Raw genomic sequence first — 21,798 nt, 5'->3', positions numbered from 1 at the left:
ATTCTATTCAATATCAACGAAGACCGTCAGACCAGTACAAGGAGAAATCACAGTCGAGCGCCAAGATGGAACACCCGACGCATGAACCGAGAGACACTCGCGGTGTTAATTCAAAGCGCGAACCTCCCATCCAACGGGATCCCGCACGAATTAGGCGGACGCGAAAGAGCAGAGACAATAGTAGAGAAAACTACTAATCTGATAACTGAGATCTGCGATGCGACCATGCCCAGGGTGTCTACCAGCCACCAGAGAAGACCGGTGTACTGGTGGACTGACGACATTGCGGAGCTTAGGAAAGAAAATTTCTACTCTAGAAGAAGGGCTCAAAGAGCCTGGAAGCAGAAAAGACCTGAAGCCGGAGACCTTTCCAAAAGACAGGACGAATCGCGAAAAATTCTCAGAGACGCAATAAAAGAGAGCAAGCACCGCTGCTGGACGAAGATCATCGACGACGTCGAGAAACATCCATTCGACAATGGATACGCCATTGTTACAAGATGGGCGCAATGAAACGCGCGGAACCCATGGAAGCTGAAACGATGGAAAAAGTAATCGATGGGCTGTTCCCCCCACATCCCATCAGATCCCAGACAGAAGCGGCGGAAATACCGGCAGACGAGATACCTCTTTTTACAGAAGGCGAACTCATCGCGGCAACTTCGTCCCTTAAGAGTGGCAGAGCACCGGGACTGGATGGCATCCCTGCGGAAATGCTCAGGATCGTCGCGTCGTAACGGCCTGAGCTGCTCTTGGAGATGTACAACCAGTGCCTGGTGCAGGGAGTTTTTAGCTCGCGGTGGAAAAGAGCGAGACTTGTACTGATTGAAAAACCGAAAAAAGAAGCGGATACGGATACTTCCTATAGGCGACTGAGTCTTTTAGACACAATGGGAAAGACGGGGGAAGCACTGGTTAAACCGCGAATACTAAGTGCTGTACGCAAAGCAGGAGACCTTTCCGATAAACAGTATGGCTTTAGAAAAGGACGATCCACCATAGGGGCCGTTAAAGAGGTAACAGACACGGTAAAGAAAGTAGAGGAAGTTAGACACGCGACTAGAGACATCGTGATTCTGGTAACGTTAGACGTAAAAAAGGCGTTTAGCTCGGCAAGATGGACCGACATACTTGCTGCCTTAGAATCATTCGGTATGCCGCGATACATTATGCGTCTTACGGAAGATTATCTGAGGGACCGGGTTATCGAGTATGACACGAAAGAAGGGCGCAGAAGAAGGCCTATAACTGCAGGAGTTGCGCAGGGTTCGATCTTGGGGCCAGACTTCTGGGATATCTTGTACGATGGGCTTCTGAAACTCGAAATGCCGGAGGACGTGATGCTCGTTGAATACGCCGACGACGTGGCCGCGGTTATTACAGCACGGAATGTGGGCATCGTGCAAGCGAAGTTAAACGCGATCATGAGCAGAGTGCTATGGTGGATGGCGAACCACAGATTGACTTTAGCATTTGATAAGACCGAAATTGTCCTATTGACAGGAAAGCGGATACCGACCATCATACCAATGAAGGTAGGCAGCGAGACTATAACGACGAAACCATCAGCCAAGTATCTAGGAATAACTCTAGACACGAAGTTGAACTACGGGGAGCACCTAGATCGCGTCTGTAAAAAAGCCACGACTAGAATAGCGCAACTTAGCCGACTCATGGCTAACGTCCGTGGGCCTAGAGGAAGAAAGAGAAATAACAATGCGCAATTGGCAGACTAGGTGGACCGAATGTCCAAAGGTTAGATGGACTAGGACCCTTATAAAAGATGTGGGCCCGTGGGTGGACAGGAAATGGGGGGAGGTCAACTTTTACCTTACCCAGTTTTTCTTCGGTTACGGATACTTTAGGAGCTACCTGTTCGCGATGAACAGGGTGGCAACACCGGGGTGTAAGTACTGCGGTGACGAACGGGACGACGTGAGACACACGTTTTTTGACTGCCCTCACTGGGCTGAAAAGCGTAGAGCACTGGAGGTGACGATAGGGGCGTTCACGACCGAGACTGTAGTTGAAACGATGCTTGACAGCAAGCAGAACTGGGACGAGATCACGGCGCACGTGGAGACGGTTCTCCGCGCGAAAAACAATGACGGTTGTTTACAAGACTAGTTGACGGCTAGCACAGCTTAAGACAGGCGACCCCCCGAAGGAATGCGAAAGCGGTTACCGGGGGGGGTTTTCTCGGCCCTACGAGAGGTGGAGTTTTAGTGAGTATACCTGGCATTATATTATACTTACGTACTACAAGTGTAGTTATTTACCGTCCTGTACCTCACATATATAACACTGTCTATATACAACAATACGATAAATTTTCAACAATGTAAGCTCATGCGATCATAATACCTGTTGACGCAAAGCTAGATAGTGCTTATTTTCCATTGTCATGAATTATTTCAAAATATTTGAAAGTTTAGTTTGAAAGATATAAATTTTAAAACAAAAACACCTCCAAATGCGTTTCTCTAAAGTTTTAGCCAAACTTAATGTTTTACTATCACAAATCTTTCTCTAAGAGGAAGCAATAGAATACAAATAATAATTTTTTGGCAACGATTAGCAAACTTTGGTACTACGATCTAATATAATAATACATAAACATTATTACCATTAGTACCCCATCCCATGTTTGAATACCTTCACTGCTTTTTACTGGAATGGTTCCTTCGCCAGATTCTATTTTTGTTCTTAATTGCCCTCTGGCTCTTCTATTTGGATGTTTATCAATAGAATCACTTTCTTCATGGGGAGAAAAAATTCGGGCGTCCCCACAAGGGGCTGTATTTATATAGAGATGAAATTGAATTCCAGCTTTAAGTTTATACCCTTTTCTTCCAGGTTCAAAGACTGAATCCAAAGCTTGATTTTCAGTATGTAAATCTAATTGTCTGTACAAATATTCACACAAGCAACGTCTTGCAATAACTTCAGCATGACAATCATTTAAAGCACGTCCACTGACGCTCAAATGTTCTCCAGAAACACATTTTGTCCCTATTAACATTAAATAATAAAATTATCAAATGTATTTTAATTAAGACTTGGCTTCCTTTGAATAGGAACCCTTATAATGCTGCAAAAAATGTTCAATATACTTTAATTAATTATAATAAATAAAGATGAAAAATATTTTTCAAGCAAACTTTTTATTTTTTTATGAGTCTCTGATATAAAATTGAACTTATTTCTAGGCAGAATTTCTGGTTAACATTTTTGAAAATAAAGAACTATTAGAAATTCGTTTCAAAGCGTTTTCAGTAATTTCAGATAAACCTCATTTTAACACGCGTTGACCAGAAATTCTGTCCAGAAATAGAGTCAATTTTCTACCAGGGGTTCATTAGATAAAAAAGTTATTTTTTTTAACCATTTAAATGAATTCATGCTATAACCCTGGTAGCAAAATAAGAAGTATTGTTCAGTTATTGGCGAGTACTGGCGAGACACTGCTCTATGTCTACAGAATTGGTGAGTGACTGGTAAACACTGGACAAAATTTTTACAAGGAAATACCTTTTATAAAACCCTTTAAAGATTTCCATGTTTTTTAGACCTTAAGTGACCATTTTTTACTGGGCTGAAAAAAGCAGCCAAAACCATCTTTATTGCCCGCTATTTAAAAAATTTGTTTAAATGATTGAAACATGCACTGACACACGCACCTATATATATATATATATATATATATATATATATATATATATATATATATATATATAACACACACGCACACACACACACATATATATATATATAATTTTATACAATGAGTCTTGTGCAGACATATTTATATATAAAACTTATGCAGACTTTCGCGAACTTATGCAAACTGGTGCATAACTTTTCAGGAATGTGGAAACTTACAACGTGACTTGTGTGGACAGAGAGCGATTATTGTTTTAGCACAATGGTAGTTGTGCGGACACTTTTATACATACACCGTGACTTAGGATTATATATGTATCATATATAGAACTAAATACTTTTAGGTGCCATAATGTGCTTTGTACATAATGTACTATTTTTATTTTTAAACATAAAGTTTTGCGGATTAGCGAATAATACATCGTGCAACTAAGAAGGAAGACTGGATTTTTCAAGCCAGAATGATGTCTGATTAAAAGTGCTTAAAACATCATCTAAATCTGAATAGGCCGCTTTTTGGTGTCACAGACACACGCGTCTGCAATGCGAGCTGCGAGACGAGTCAGCGATAAGAATCCGCAGAGCCGTACTACGATGCATAGCATGCGCTTAGTGGTTAGAGCTCCCGCATGTTAATCTCGGGGTTCGCGGCTCAAGCCCGCGTCTACTCTTTTCCGCTTTGCGACTCGTCTCCTCTTCGTCCATTACATTTTACTCAAATGCATGCTCGTAATGTAGATTCGAAATAACTACAATTTTTAAATAATAACACTATGCGTTTAAATTTTCCTGTTCAATATGTGAGTTCTAAAAGAATTTACTTTTTAATTGTCCATGTGATTTCAATTTACTTCAGCATTATCATTATTAAGAATCACTTATGACATTTTTACAATCTTTTTATTCAAACACAATCTGTATTATAATGCATTTCACAAACGGAGATATAGTAACACCGAACAAAACGATTTAACACATTTTTACACAGTGAAATTATTTAATTGTTTAACCACATTATCTGGACTCATAACCTATTAAAAATGAGTGAATATTAAATGAACAAATCAGCAATTTTTATCAAACAAAATAATTCTTTTTCATTAAACTGGTATTAGGAAGAAATCACGTCAGTTTAATGCGACTGCTCTAGTGAAACTCTCGTGCGGGAATAAAACACTTGACAAAGGGTCTACAGACCTTCAGCGTGCCTTCGACGCATATCCATAGTTTTCTCTCTTTTTATACTCAAATTTCACAGTATAGTTTTGGACCTATACATAAGCAAGCATACATATACATATAGTAAGTCGAGTCATTTTTGTATAGTGCTTAACACCGTGAAACTATATTCTTAGTTATATTGTAAATTCATAGCAATATTCCAACAGTCAATAATAAGGAGATTCACAAAAAAACGGATTTGTGATATAAAAAGAGTATATTAGTTTAGGTTTATGTACAAACGAGAGTAACAATAATTTAGACGAATTATTTCTAGTAGAATTTGTAAATTCTTCGACAAAAGTGGGCATTGTTGTAATTGTTCTTCGTAATATCAATTTAAATGTGTCGTGTGCCGTGAATACGCCACTTAAGCAGGGTACGCTCGCTTCCCTCGCGATTGTCATAATGATTAACATAATATTTTATTTAACATATATTATAATACAAAATTATATTTTAATTATAAACAAATAAATTATAACATAAAAACATATTATGCAATATTAATTTTTTCTCATATTAATAAAACATCATGTGATTTTAATAATAATTTTTTTATAAATACTAATATTTTTTTTTCTAATTGATAAATTTGGTAAGAATATTTACGCATATAATATTTATAAATTTTAATTTTTTTTATTTTCTATAAGAAATAATATACAGTAGCGTGGGGTGTGTGGTTGCATGGGTTGCGGGATTATAATATAACATTACTATTATTTGTTTTTTCTGCTTTTTTAAATAATTTAATAGAGAAGACATCATTTTTAAAAACTGTTTAATATTAAAATTGAATTCCAATGACATAACATCGTTTTCAGGATAATCCACTAAATAAATTATATGTGTATAATTTATAGATTATACTGATATAGTTATATTATATTATACGTATACATATATACATACTATAATATAACTATAAAATTTGCTACGTCTTTCAACTATGTGTAAAATAATTTATATGCGAAAAGACGACAGACATTTTTCCAATCAACATTTTGCTTAAAAATGTAGAAAAAAAAACATAAATGTAAAATTTTTTACAGTAGAATCAAGGATTATAAACTTTTGCAGATTTGTACCGCAAAATACATAATAAAAATCTGTATATTCATAAAAGAATCGATGTGCTGTTACCCTGGATCATTCCAATCAACATTTTGCTTCAAAAATGGTTAAAAAAAAGGTAAAATTTTGACGGTAAAATGAAGGATTCTAAACTGCCACACATACATATTGCAAAAGAACATGGTAAAATATGTATATTTATAAAATAATTAATGTGCTAGGTGACCCCAGACATTTTTCCAATCAACATTATGCTAAAAAAATATTTAAAAAAAGAACAAATAATAATTTGTTTACGGTATGATGAAATTTTCTCATCATTCGCACATATATATCGTAAATAAACATATTGAAAATATGTATATTTATAAAAGAACGGCATTTTTTCGATCAACATTATGTTAAAAATTGTTAAAAAAAAAGAATAAATATAAATTTTTTCACGGTAGAATGTTGCATATGAGCGCGTTTTTAGTTATTATGTTTTCTTTTTATAAAATCTTACATTAGATTAAAATGAAACAAATTTTCTCAGGTTCTCCGGTTCTCTGGGCCACCAGCCCTACGTCACACTTTTTTAGATATTTCGTTTTCTTTTTATAAAAAAATGATGGACCATAAAAAGTTTGGGCCTTGAAATAATTTTGGGCCTTAAAATTGGACCTTGCAAATTTGTATTATTTTTACAAATTTTTAGTCTTTAAACATTTGGACCTTAACATTTTTTCATGCAAAACATTTTCAACCCAAACATAAATTTGGGCCTTAGAAATGTTGAACCTTCAGAAAATATATATTGATCAATTCAATTAAATTTTAGGTTGAGGAAAAAATAATTTCAGTTCTTCCTAATAGATAGCACTAAAGTTGTAAATCTATAGTAATGCTCATTAGATGAAGCCACACTATAGCATGTTTAGAAGTTTGAAGTCTATAGAATATTCTAGAGTAAAAAGTAGCGTTATTCGTTTACTGATTCAAAAATTATTGCGCTTTGACAATGGAGATTCCAGAAGGTTACTTTCGTCACATTTTGCTTTTCTACTTCCGAAAAGAGAAAACTGCAGTGAAGGGCCATAAAAAATTGTGCAGTATTTATAGTAATGAGAGCTCAAGTGAACGCCAGTGTCAGAATTGGTTCGCTCGATTTCGTCCCGGAAACTTCGATCTTAAAGATGAACCTCGCCCTGGTCGGCCAACCGTTGAAAAAGTCGATGAAATCCTTGTAGAAATCAAAATAGACCGACATATTTCATCTTGCGACATCGCTATGGAACTAAACATCGACCATAAAACAATTTTAAACCATTTACCTAAGACTGGATACAAAAAGAAGCTCGATACTTGGGTTCCACGCGAATTAACGTCAAAAAATTTAATGGACCAAGTTTCCATTTGTGAATCCCTGCTAAAACGAAGCGAAATCAAGCCATTTTTGAAACAAATAATTACGAGCGATTAAAAATGGATCACGTACGACAATAATGTGCGAAAGAGATCGTGGTTTAAGCCCGGAGAAGCTTCACAAACAGTTGCGAAGCCCGTATAGACGCAAAGGAAGGAGTTGCTGGACAAACCATTAATTCGACTGTCTACCGTCAACAACTAATGCGATAGCAGCAGGCGATTGAAAAAAAATCGGCAAGAATTAAAAAATAGGAAAGGCGTTGTATTCCATCACGACAACGCTAGACCACACATATCTTTAATGACTCGTCAAAAATTGAGAGAGTTTGGCTGGGAAGTTTTGATGTATCCACCGTATAGCCCGGACCTAGCCCCGTCGGATCATTTGTTCCGGTCTCTGCAAAACTTTCTTAATAGTGTAAAGCTAGATTCAAAAGAAGCTTGTGAAAATAACTTGGTTAAGTTTTTGGCCCAGAAACCTCAGAAGTTCTACAGTGACGAAATTATGGTTTTGCCAGAAAAGTGGCCATTGCCGCGTGGCGCCGTTAGCCGCTAGGGCTTCGTCGGTATAAAGAGTGTTAGGCAATAAAGCGAGATTTTGGACAAAGAAACAGAGTTGTCTTTGCAAGTTTTTCTCCCATCCTCACTCGGCCCAACGTGCGCTCCTACGTGCGTGACGATCGCGGAACCTCCCCGGAAATAATAAATCTGACAGTTAGAGTTAGTGTTGCGCAGCCAGTCATCAGTGGGAGCTGATCGCTGGCGACTCCGTCGCACCAGACAAGAAGTACTCTCGAGGAAGAGACAAGAAGAGGCAAAGAAGATTTGTAGGAGTAACGGGTGAGGATGAACCTGCCAACAAGTCAAGACTTCAAGTTCATCAAAGAAGATACAAACTCTAGCAGCGGAAGATACCTCTGAGGATATTTTGATTCTCAACCGATGCCATGGCAAAGTTCAACTTGGCGAATCCAAAGCTTAGGATTACGATTCAAGATTCAAGTAATGTGTATTGAGTGTGGTCAGCTGACAGCTTTTAACTCATGCAGAAAAGTTGGCATCAAGAACCATGCTTGGGTGAACAACAGAAGAGCAGTAGTTACATTTCGTGCTCTTGGACTTGGACACGCTGGCCATCATCTATTTTGTGGGTTGATGGACTACTTAATACCCATGGCTCAGTGTGCATGTGATGCAATTAGCGAACAATTCAGTGAAGTGTATAAAAGTGGCCAAGGACTCCGTGAAAACTGCAGTGATAGAAGAAAAAGCCGCTACAGAGATTGGAGCTTCTGGACTAAACATTTTGCCATTTGGAGGTTAGACTGGTAATTTTCTGCAGTTTTAACTTGAAAATTCTACACAGTGACCAAAAGAAAAGATAAGTATAGAGTGTTATTATTGACAAGGATAAAATAACCTTTTTATCACATATTTATAAAAATTCATAAAATGCCTTTTTTTAGTTGCAGGTAAGAAAAGCTGTACAGAACCCAGAGGTATAAGTTAATATATCTCATAATTGCTGAGCGTCAAGGTCTATGTGTGTGGAACATAGAAAACTTGATCCCAAAGGATTTGGTAAGCACTAATTTAAGTTACACTTTCAACAATTTTCATAAACTTTAAAGTTAATTTTCTCTAAATGTTGTTTTTACTGATTTCAGCTCACTGTCCGTAGGATTCCAAGTGAACGCATGGTTCTTTTTGGCTTAAACTCAAGGAGGATACTTTGTACATCTGTAGTTCTGGTATCAATGCAGGGATTCTGATTTGAATGTTTAGAAAATTTATCCGGAATAGTTTAGTCTGTTTCCTTAGCTGGAATAATGCTATTGCGAAAAAATTCCCGTTGATTATTATTTTCTAATCGTATCATTAACTTATAAATGTCATATCTAATTATCATTACAATCCCTAAACTCTTTTATACACAAATAAATTGTTATTAAAATACAACATTATTTTTTGCTGCAGCAGATAAATAAAAGTATCCGTGTGAAACTGAGTAGTTTTATTTAGATTATGCAATTGACGAATCTGAAAAATTAATCTGTTTCATAAGAAAACGAATTTCTTTTATAAAGCATGGTTAGTATATCACGTCGTGCGGTAGTGCCATGAAGGCGAGTTTGAGAAGCAGACAAAGCCGCGGCGCCGTGACACTATTTACTTCTATACTGGTGTTTGGATTTTATAGTATCCACAAAAAATGCTTATTATTACTGTTTTCAATTAAATTCTTGAATCATTAGCATGTTTTTATGCTAAACTATGATTCTACCCAAAACATTGGCAAAAAAAATGTTTCATTTTCAAAATAAACGGATGTGTAATTCCCGAATGCTCAAATCATCTCTTTATTCTTCAGATTCTCCAGACCAAAAATGTTAGGACCCTGAAGTTTGCCACTTATAAACTAGCTATACGTATAGTGTAGTTGGATATTGCTTTCCCACACACTTCTATCATATCAAGTGGCGCGGATTATAATAGCTAGATGTACAGGGTGGCTGATGACGTTTATGTGGTGCGCTCCGTGGTTTTTTGTGTCTAGGTGTAAAAATCATACAAGGACGGAATCTAGGTATACAAGGTAGCCGATGACGAGGTCTAGGTAGTTCGCATCGTAGTTTTTAGTGTCTAGGTGTAAAAGTCATTCGTGGGCGGTGTCTAGGTGTATAAGATGGCCAATGACGAAGTCTAGATAATGCGCTCTGTGATTTTTTATGTCAAGGTAAATACATAATACGAGGACGGCTTCTAGGTGTGCAGGGTGGCCGATGACGAGTTCTAGGTAGTTCGCACCGTGGTTTTCGGTGTCTAGGTGTAGAAATCATTCGAGGGTGGTGTATATCAGAACAATTAGTGATTTCATGTTAGCGATAAAAATGTTACAAGAAAGCCATAGTCGAAAAGTGCTAAAGATGCTTACATTTTATTTTTATGGCAAATATAAAATAATTTTAAAAATATACTAAAAAGGATTGAAATCTCTAAAAAAAAATTAACTTCTAAAAAGTAAAAAGCTAGTCGAGTTTGATATATTTTGAAACGAAATTACAGATAGAAAAGAACTGAGATCAATCAAACAAAGTCAAGTTTATTATATTTAATCGTAATGAAGCAAATAACAACTCTCAAAATAATTACTACGTAATTTGCCATGCCCGTTTCTTTTTGTTTATTGGTGAACAACTAAAATTTTCTTTGTATGCATTAGAACGTCATACAAACACCATAAGTACATGGTAAGCTAGTTGTATAGAATTTCTGGATGGTATTCAAGTTTTGGTGAATAATTGGTGTTGCGTTTTAATTTTAAATATCGATCGAGGCTGTGGATGTGGTACCGACGGCAGTCGAGATAATATACAAAGAAGATACTTGTGCCACCACTTATAGCGCAATGCCCGTCAAGATTTGTACGTACAAAATCCGCCAGAACGACTCAAGCACTACTTAGCTACGGGACCGCCCGACAAAAATTACGTATTTGTTATAAGTGGCAAGTTTTCGCTAGCAACTCAAGCACTTGGTTGTATGGCATAGATCGTCACAAACACAACGTGTACGTGAGTGCTGGAAAAAAAAACCATTCAAGTCACACGTATCGTAATGTACAAATTACGGCTACGTAATATGAAACACTGATCGTTTAAATGTCTAGACGAATGGTCAAAAAACTCGAGTTTCTTATTTAACTCCAATCTTTTTTATTCATTCAGTTTGACCTGCATTTACGTTACAATCTATAATATTCTTTTATTTGGAAAAAATTTGTGAAAGAATTGTCTAAAAATATGCCGCAATACGGTCGAGCGGCCTCACCCTCCACCGTTAGCATTTATGCAGGTATACCGATTCCAGATATATTCTCCGATGTTCCTACTCTTCTTAGATCTCCATTTTACTCTACACATGCGAAGGCCATATAATACGCTTACTTTCCACCAGAAGGCTAATGTTACAAAAGCTTGCGAAATACCTAATTTTAGTTAGTATACACGTATAACATATAACGTCAAAGCCGAAACATACATCTGCAAAGATCTGACGTCTTAAATAAACACTTTCAACGAAACACAACGAATATTTATCTAAAAAACTTTGTCCTGCACAAATAAATAATGTGAGTTGTTTATATAAATATTTCGATTTAAAGGAATTAGTAAACATTTATTTGAGGATGGTAAACGTATTAGAGCTAGAAACAATGGTATTGTTGTTACTTATTTCAAAGCGATTAATGAAGATAATCAAGTGATTATGAGTAATATTTATTATGCAAAAGAGACGAATGCAAACTCTATTAGTTTAGAAAATTAAATGCTGATAATACAATCATTATAAAGGATTATTACCAGAATTATTAATAAGAAGAGTAAATTTATAGCTGCAGCTTATACAGAAAATCGTGCGTATCGTGCTTCACGAGTAAGTTGAAATACAAAGAAAAGATTAGAAATAGTACCGAGAGTACAAGTATCAATATAAGATCAAAAGAGGAATGATTAAGAATTGTAGGGTACGTACATTTTGGTTATATAAATACTTCAAATAAACAACAGTTGTTAACAAAAATCCTAACTAAATTTGAGTTTGGAATTTTGAAATGTAAAACGTGTATTAAAAATAAAATGTATAACTTACCCTTTGACAATGATTGGACAAAAACGAGTAATATTTTCGAAATTATACACACTGATATGTGCGGTAGTTTAAACAGTGGAAGATATTTTGTTGCTTTTATTGATGATTTCAGTAAGATAGCTAAAATTTATTACATAAAGCCCAAAGACGAAGTATTTGACTGTTTGATAAAATTTATTAATGAAGTGGAAAATTTAACTGAAAAGAAAGTAAAAATAATTAGATGCGATAATGTTGGAGAATACTCAGTTAATAGATTTTATATATTTGCAGCAGAAAAAAATATTTCCATAAATAATTGTCCAGCGTATGTTTATAAGTTAAAGTTCACAGTACAGTAGAAAAGGTTATAAAACAGTAGACATGGTGCGTTGTTTGTTGGGCGAGGCCCAAGCGACATGAAATTGATGAAGATTCAATATAATGATAACTGTGAAAGCGAAGTTAGTTCTAACGATAGTTTAAATAATAGCGTTTTTGATAGATTAGATGAAAATGAAAATGTAAAACATAATATAAATGTAATCGACAAAGTGCAAATAAATGTAAAGATACAAAATGTTAAAAATAGCGAGAAAGATAGTTCAAAACTAAATACTCTACGTAGATCTACACGATGAAAAAAATTCCTTTTAAGATATCTAGAAAATAGTTCTGATGAAATCTCTGTACATTATTGTAGAGTAGATTATTTTATATATACTAAGCACATTTAAGGAGGCGAGAAATCGTGAATAAAACGAAAATTAGACGAAATTGCGGATAAAAAATGGATAGTTTGTATGAAAATGAAGCATGAAAGTTAGTTGATAAATAACAAGGAAAGTGACACTAGATATAAAATAAATGTTTACAAAAAAATACGCTTCAGTATCAAAAAGACAAACATTGACAATTTTTTTGTCATTGTGTTGTTAGTTTGGTATTATGACTTTATATGCGTTGTTTATTGGGCGAGGAGCAAGTGCATAAAATATACTGGTACAAAATAATTATTAAAAACTACATGAAAGATTCCAAACTACTGCGACTAAATGAATATTTTCACAGCTTTTCTTAACAGTAGAGTAAGCTCAGTTGTATATTCATTAAGGAGGTACGGTTACTTTACCAGAGGTGATGGGACGGGTGAAGCGAGACGCGGGAGGGCCTATACTCACCGTGTTAAATTTATAGGTCTAATAAATAAAATATTGCTTTAATATACAGTATAATCTGCCTGCTAATGTATGAGGCGGTTTTTGATTTTTTTACAGTAAACATTAAATTCTTGATTTTTTAATGATCTACAAATTTTATATAATACAATAAGATCGTGTTCTTAATCAACTAGAACGTAATGATCAGATCATGAAGATAACATTTTCAAAATAAGAATCACACAGAAACTAAAATCGGGTTTGGCGGGCGAAGCGAGCAGGGGGGCGAAGCCCCACTAGTATATATGTATATATATATATATATATATATATATATATATATATATATATATATATATATATATATATATATAAGTGGTTCTCTGTAAAATCAAAGATATGAAGATTTTAATTTGTGCCTAAACTATATATATATATATATATATATATATATATATATATATATATATTATGACGGGCGATATTAGCACGTCATAAGCTCAGCATGCCGCGAGAAGAAAGACTTGTACTAAATCCACACTGTTACAGGTACCAGCGCTGGCAAGGCGGGGAGAGCCGCTGGACGACACGAGAGAGGCGGAGAGAGGGGGAGAGAGAGAGAAAAATTCGGCGACACGCGACTGAGACGCGTGCCGCCAGATACGATTCGACCTTTGAACTGACTCCTCGAGAGACGCTCAGTACTTTCGGGAGATAGCTGTTAGGAGAGTGAAAGTTGAAGTGTGTGAGTGTGCGTGCGTATACGACATTGCGTCTCGCTACCGCATCCAGAACTGCACCGACGGGGTTCCGACTGCTGACAGCGAACATTAGGGCGATACCGGCTAACTGTAAGTGCCAGCTCTCTCTCTCTCTCTCTCTCTCTCACGCTACACTCGCCAGGGCTCTCCTTATCCTCCCTCGTACCTGCGACCTCGCTTGCTCGCATGCAAGCCCTGTATATAGCTTGTCAATAAACGATGTGACTGTCCCTCAACAATCTCGGTAGTCGTTATTTTGCGTGTTCCTACGCGTACACTTGTATCTCGCTCCATCACCGACCCAGCCGCCTCCGCGGGCTTGCGTCTCGTATATGTACGAGATCGCAGCGTAACTGGCCTGGCCGGAACCTATTCAGCACTAGGTGCTATCCCGACGACTCTCTTCCTCGAGAGTAACGAGGTCTACGGACCTTGATTATAGCGGAACTGGAAACTGAACAACTGCACCCAGCACACCGTTATAAAATATATATATATATATATATATATATATATATATATATATATATATATATATATAGTTTAGATTTATATATATATATATATATATATATATATATATATATATATATATATATATATATATTCTATAGGATGGGTCCAAAACTTATAGTTGCCAACATTTTACCTTGTAAAAGGTATTTTGTTTTAAGATAACGAACAATATTATAAATAGAGTTAGTAACTAAATGCCGACATGAATGATTTGATGTTAAAATTCAGGTAACTGCTCGATGACAGTGATACGTTGCGGGAGAGAATTCTATGCGCGCTTTAATCTAGGTAAGGTCGAAAAGCACCCATAGTTTGAGTGCGCCAGGCGCACATGGATAGGTCTGTGATTACGCAGATTATAAAAAAAAAACCGTTGCCAATTCCGCTGCTTCGGCACGTAGCTTCCTTCAACATTATGTATTGCTTTAATATCAAAATTATTTTACTCCATATATATTTCTATAACGTTTTTGTACTTTTTCGTTTGATAGATAAAATTATTTCTAATTAATTGCATAAACATAATCAATTATAATTCTCTCTCTCTCTCTCTTTCTTTCGCATAGCTATAATTGTTAAACTGATCTAAAAGAGTCATCACCCTCTCATTTTTACCTGACACTCTATTTACTATCCTATATATTTGTAATCAGGGTGTTAGTTTTATTAGTTGATATATTATCTCTGCGATTATGTTTCATTTTCTCACACACTTTAATAAAATATATTTTACGTAATCTTTGTAATAATTACATTTTGATGATATCGTTTCCTCACCACCAAACGGTAGATATCTCGGCGCGTTTTTTTTTTTTTTTGGTAGGAAATTTAACAGTTTTCCTTTCTCAACATTTTTCTATTAACTAAACTGAAATTATTTTCAATTTTCTTTTACATTTCCTTAAAATAATGTTTTATATCTCATCATTTAATGAGATGAAACCATGAGATTTCACGTCTTTGCCACGAAGAGCATTAAATTTCAATAGTTGCCGCGAAGAATATGAAATTTCACATTTTCGCCACGAAAACTAACGGATTTCACGTTTTTGCCACGAAGACGAACAAATTTCAGATTCTGATAAAATCTATGAACATCAAAGTGCATACAATAAAATCTAAAAAGGGTTCAAATCAATAATAAAATAGTGATCGAAAAATCGTCATGAACAAACACACATGCGTAACTGAAAATCTTGTTTTTAACGAATTGGTCAAACAGAAAAAAACGAGCCTAGGTATAGATTAAAATCCATTCAAGAGAGATGTTCCTCGCTGAGATCGAAGCGATGCAGTTTTCAGTTATATAGAGTATACAGGGTGAGAAACAAAATTTTGAAGCTTAATATCTTTAAAACTAACTGGTTTCATAAACAACCCAAGGAAAGAGATCAAGGTGCTATATAATGCTAACTTAATCCAAAATTTCAAATATATTATTGCCTTTTTACTCCAGTTATCGCGTCACGTAGAAAAAACGACTCATAGTATACAGGGTGAGAAAATAAAATTTTGAAGCTTAATATCTTTGAAAATAACTGGTTTCATAAACAACCCAAACATATGGATCGAAGTGCTATGCAATGCTAACTAAATCCAAAATTTGAACTTGATTATTGCCTTTTTACTCCAGTTATCGCGTCCCATAGAAAAAAGACTTTTTTCAGTTTTTGATGTTTTTCTCCGGATCTGCTCCATAAAATGAATTACAATTAAAGTGATATATAGTTATAATTACCTTCAATAATAATATCATTTTTTAGAAAGATTCGACATTTACTTTTTGAGTTATAACGGTTTCAAAAAATTGCACTTTATGATGTATAATACATGAACGACGAACGATAATATGAATTCCCCGCGGTAAAAAGATAGGTCATTTTATTCTCTTTCATGTGCATATTAAGCAATTTACTTTTATAAACTTTTTCAATAACTTTATTGGAAAAAACTGGATTCTCAAACCTAAAAAATCGCTATAAAAAACGCGCCTACAAAATGTAAAACGGACTGTTTTCCCACCATGCTATAGTAAAAAAGAAGAAAATGAGAGTTGGTGGATTAAAATCCACTGAGTAGAAGCTGAGATACAGATGTCTACGAACGAACACACACACATACATCCGTACGGACATTTTCTAAAAACACTATTTTTCGACTAAAAATGCATCAAAACACACTTCCTACATGTTTTTATACAAACTCAAAAATGTACTATTACAAGGCTTCCTTAGGAAGGAAGCAATTGTCTAACAGAGAAAAGGTCACAAATCGACGAACAAATTATAAATTTACGCATAAGTTTGAACGTGAACAGACCATCGTGGTTACGATAAAATTTTGAATAAATTTCCAAAAAGAATAACTCTAGATGATATACTGAATATCACTGTTAGACTATTTCACACAAAATTACAATCAATTATGAATAATATAACGCAAAAATTTTTTTTGGTAAAGTATTAGCTTATGTTTATACAATTGAATTTCAAAAAGAGGTTTACCACATGCACATATTTTAATATTTCACCCTGACAACAAATTAATAACCTCAGAACAAATTGATAAATTTATATCCGCTGAAATAATTTCAAATAATGAAGAACTTAAGAAATTAATTATTAAAAATATGCTTCATAGACCTCACGATGGAACAAGTCCGTGTCTTAAGGGGGCACACCACCTATGAAATTAAAATTTCATAGAAAAAGTTTTATAAGCATATTACTGATTTTTTTATCAATTTTTGATTAATTTTAACATAACTATCATGTAACTTTTTTTCTATGAAATTTAAACCAAATCCCCTCATTCATACCATAACTAATATACTTTTAAACAATATCCTAGAGTTTGAGCTCAGTTGGGCCATTCGTTCCTTTGGAATCTTACGGTAAGTGAATTATGGACTCCCTACTATACGTATGTATTATAGAGGTATATAGAAGGTCTAAAACCATCAAATAAAGGTAATTATGTCTAAGAATAGTAATACAAAATTGGTTCATTTATATAAGTATTTATAAATTTTTAATGAAAAATTTTGATTTTAATTTCAAAGGTGGTGTGCCCCCTTAAGAATCCCAAGCATGAATGCAATAAATGATTTCCAAAACCTTATGCTAATGTAACAATAATAAAACAAGATGGTTATCCTCAATATAAAAGAACAGAAAATAGTTCTGAAAATCATATTTATAGAACTCAAAATAAGGAAGAAATTCCAGTTGAAAATTCGATGGTTGTATCATATAATAAATTTTTGTTAATGAAATACAAATGCCACATAAATGTTTTATAAATATATACATAAATGAATTTTGTGTATCTATTCAGAGTATAAAATATATCTATAAGTATATTCACAAAGGTAGCGACAGAGCATTTGTCAAAATTCAAAAATGTCAAAATGATAATTGTAATCAAGATAAACTTGACGAAATTACAATTTATGTTGATGGTAGATATCTTAGTCCAGTGGAAGCAATTTGGCGATTTCAAAAATTTCTGATTTGTATGAGAAGTCAGAAAGTTGAAAATATGCCTGTACATGAAAAACACAAAAATTATAAGATATTTGAAATGAGTAAAATTAAAAGTGCAATGAACAATTGGCAAACACCATTAACAGCTTGGTTTGAATTAAATAAAATTAATGAATTTGCAAGTACGTAAATATTCCAGAACATTACATATTTAATAAAACGAAAAAAAATATGGCAAAAGAGAAAAAATGTAAAGAAAAATATTACAATTGGTAGATTAAATGTAGTTTCACCTAGAGATATGTCACGAAAGACATAAATTACAGTACATATAAAGACACTGCTATTGCGATTGGTTTATTAGAACATCATTTCCAAATTATGGATATTTTTGAAGAAGCAAGCACTGTTATGTTACCAATTCAGTTAAGACAGTCTTTTGCATGATTTTTACTTTCAGAAAATATTTAAGGTAATGATGTATGGAATAAATACAAAAATAGTTTTACATAAGATTTTACTAAAAACGAACTAACAGTAACAGTTTGAGAAAGTTAATCATACCAAATTCGTGTTGTTGCTGTGTGGGGAGGGGGGCTTGCAAATGTTTAAAAATAACATAAAATTAATGATTTTTACGTTATTTATGACAAGCCGTGACTTTAACCTCGATCAGTATATGAGCAAATCCATGAGCGAGTGGAAACAACTCGGGTGTTGGAAGTTGAAAATTTCAAATTGACGACACACCTACCAGACCAACTTTTTTTCTTTCCATGGGTCGTCTGGAATGAGAAAATTCGTACGTGCATGGCCGATCGCATGCTAAACTTTTTTGCGGGGCAGTTGAAATTCTCTTATGGGAATTTAACACGGAAAAAATTAACGAAAACCAGAAAATTGCCACTTTTTATCTGGAGGCGCGATCCAAAAATGTGTTCGAATAGAATCAAAGTATTAAGAAAAAGAATGAATTTGAGAGCTGGTGGGTTAAAAATGGTTACCTAGATCAAAAGTTGTCTTGGCTTGAAAATGACAAAAAATCACCAATTTTTCGATTTTTTACGAAAATTAGTGATTTTTCCTATTTTTAAAATCCATATAACTTTTGATCCCAGCGGTCAATTTAAACCATCTGGGACTTAAATTAAAGCTCTTTTCTTCTCCTTTCGTTTTGAAAATTTAGATTCACATTTTTATTTTACGATCATCTATACACACACACACATATATATATATATATATATATATATATATATATATATATATACAGGGTGTCTGAAAAGTTCCGGAACGGCATGATAACATCCGAACTAACAAAGGTAAAAAAAATAAAAACACATGGTTGTTAGGATTTTTTCCCAGCTATCCGATGGGAACCTTAAATTTGACCTTGACCAAGTCCTTCAAGGTCATTTGAAGGTCAAATCGATTTTTTTAAATAGGACATCCTATTTTCGACCCCGGAAATGAAAAGAGCGGAAAATTTTACGTTCAAATATGGTCTAAAATATATTAAAATTTGACCATGGAAGGTTTGGACAAGGACAAATGCAGGTTTGATACGATAACTCGAAAATCAGAACTCGTAGAGAACAACATTTAAAACGTAATATTCATAATAATTATCCAGCTATTTGATGGAGACCTTGGTTTTGACCTTGACCATGACCTTCAAGGTCATTTGAAGGTCAAATCGATTTTTTTAAATAGAACCCTCCATTTTTGACTCCGTAAATGAAGGGAATGGAAAATTTAGCGTTCGTATAGGGTCTTGACCATTTTTAAATTTTGACTTTTGCAGGTCATGTACAAGGTTCATCCCAGGTTCAGTTCGATAACTCGAAAACCAGAATTCGTAGAGAAAATTATTTAAGACACAATATTCATGATTATGACCTTCAAGGTCATTTGTAGATTAAATCGCGGATAATTTTGCGTCTTAAAAACGTATCCAATTTTAATCTTAACTTAACTTGATTGCTTCATCGCAAAATTCTACATCATCAACTAAAATTATTCCGATAGTCAAGCAACCCCATTGTTGAACATCCCTGACATTATAAATTTTTTAGTTATCATTATCTTACTTCTAAACTGCTTCAGCATAGTTTTCACCCCGTAGACTCAAATTACTCCACTTCTACTTTCACTTTTTAATTGCTTAAATTTTCTTGACACAAATAATAATAATAATAATAATAGTAACGAGTCAATTTTTAAACCTTCTATTAAATGGACAAGACTTGTTTAAATGAATAATGAACATTAACAATTTAAAGAAGGGTTCATAATAAACCATACAACTATTTTTAAAATTAAATTTTAATTTGACCATCAGAGATATTGTTAATCAAGAATTTCTAAAAAATTTCTTCGTTTAATCTTTTCAATCTCAGTCATCTTTTATCCAATTTCAATTTACCAAAGCTCATTTTTTATTTCTTAGTATCTCGTGATATGTAGAGGTTGACAACATTTTTTCTGGAAAAGAAGTATTTCTCTAATTTTGTCTTGAAAATGGTGTTTTCTTGTTCATTGGTCATTTTTTTGTCGAATATTTTTCAGTAGTTAATTTGTCATTTTTCGCAGTCGTGCATATTTATTATCTGCATATAAACATGCAACGCCTTAATGAAAGAGAAAGAATTTCACTTTTGATGATGATAGGCTGGGGTGAACTTAGACGATCTTACGAAGATGCCAAAACTCTCTTCAATGAAACTTTCAGACTTGGCCTTACTCCAATTTCTAAATCTACAGTATCGAGGGCTGTCAGACGGTTTCATGATACAGGAAGTGTAAAAGATCGTCCTCGTTCTGGAAGACCGTCTACTGCAACAAATGAAGAAAAATCACTAGATGTCTTATTGTCACTCATAGAGGATCCCCATTCTTCAATACGCAAAATGTCTCAACAACATGAAATAAGCAAGTTTTCTATTCAGAAAATATTAAAAACTAACAAATTCCATCCATTCAAGGTTAATATTGTGCAAGAGCTGAATGAAGATGATTTTGATAGGAGAGTTGAGTTTTGCGAAGAAATGATGTCTAGGATTGTTGAAGATCCCAATTTTGCCTTCAATATAGTATTTTCAGATGAAGCTACGTTCCAATTAACTGGTACTATGAATAGGCATAACTGCAGATATTGGGCTCAGCAAAATCCTCACTGGATGAGCGAAGACAAAACCCAATATCCCGAGAAATTAAATGTTTGGGCTGGAATATTGAATAATCAATTGATTGGTCCCTTTTTCATAGAGGGTAATTTAAATGCAGCAAGATATGAGGACATGTTACGGATGCAAATCGTTCCTAGAATTATAGAGGTTACGGGAGCCAATTTTGAACACACGTGGTTCCAGCAGGATGGTGCAGCAGCTCACTATGGACGCAATGTTCGACAGTATTTGAATACTGTGTTCATTGATCGCTGGATTGGCCGCAGAGGTATTATCGAATGGCCCGCCAGATCACCTGATCTGACTCCTCTAGATTTCTTCCTCTGGGGATACTTAAAAGATCGTGTTTATAAAACTAAGCCACAAAATTTAGTTGAATTACGGCAAAGGATAATTGATGAAAGCACTTTGATTTCGGCAGAACACATTCAAAATTCTATTCATAGTTTTTATTATCGATTAGGTTACTGTCAAGAAACCGAAGGTCATCAGTTTGAACATTTGCTAAAATAATTCTTTCCTTAATTGGTCGGACTGAGTCTTGCCTTAACTGGTTGGACAACACCAAGTCTTGCCTTAACTGGTTGGACAAACCCAATAACCCAAGTCTTGCCTTAACTGGTTGGACAAACCCAATAACCCAAGTCTTGCCTTAACTGGTTGGACAACACCAAGTCTTGCCTGAATT

General features: G+C 34.5%; 1 protein-coding gene across 13 annotated transcripts in view; it reads right to left on the bottom strand.

The window, feature by feature from the left end:
• LOC100114127 (double-stranded RNA-specific editase Adar) overlaps positions 1-21,798 on the bottom strand; it is a 266,817-nt gene that overhangs the window by 136,686 nt on the left and 108,333 nt on the right. For all 13 annotated transcript variants that reach the window (XR_004345162.1, XR_004345160.1, XR_004345161.1 and 10 more), the window contains one exon: positions 2,627-3,012. Coding sequence is in view for 10 of the 13 variants with exons in the window: in XM_031921463.2 (XP_031777323.1) it covers positions 2,627-3,012 (386 nt within the window). In the remaining 3 variants the exon portion in view is untranslated. The remainder of the gene's footprint in view (positions 1-2,626; positions 3,013-21,798) is intronic.

Source organism: Nasonia vitripennis (assembly GCF_009193385.2).
Source record: "Nasonia vitripennis strain AsymCx chromosome 1 unlocalized genomic scaffold, Nvit_psr_1.1 chr1_random0012, whole genome shotgun sequence".
Lineage (NCBI taxonomy): Eukaryota > Metazoa > Arthropoda > Insecta > Hymenoptera > Pteromalidae > Nasonia > Nasonia vitripennis.
The sequence above is the reverse complement of the archived record's forward strand: the minus strand, read 5'-3'. Positions and strand labels throughout refer to the sequence as shown.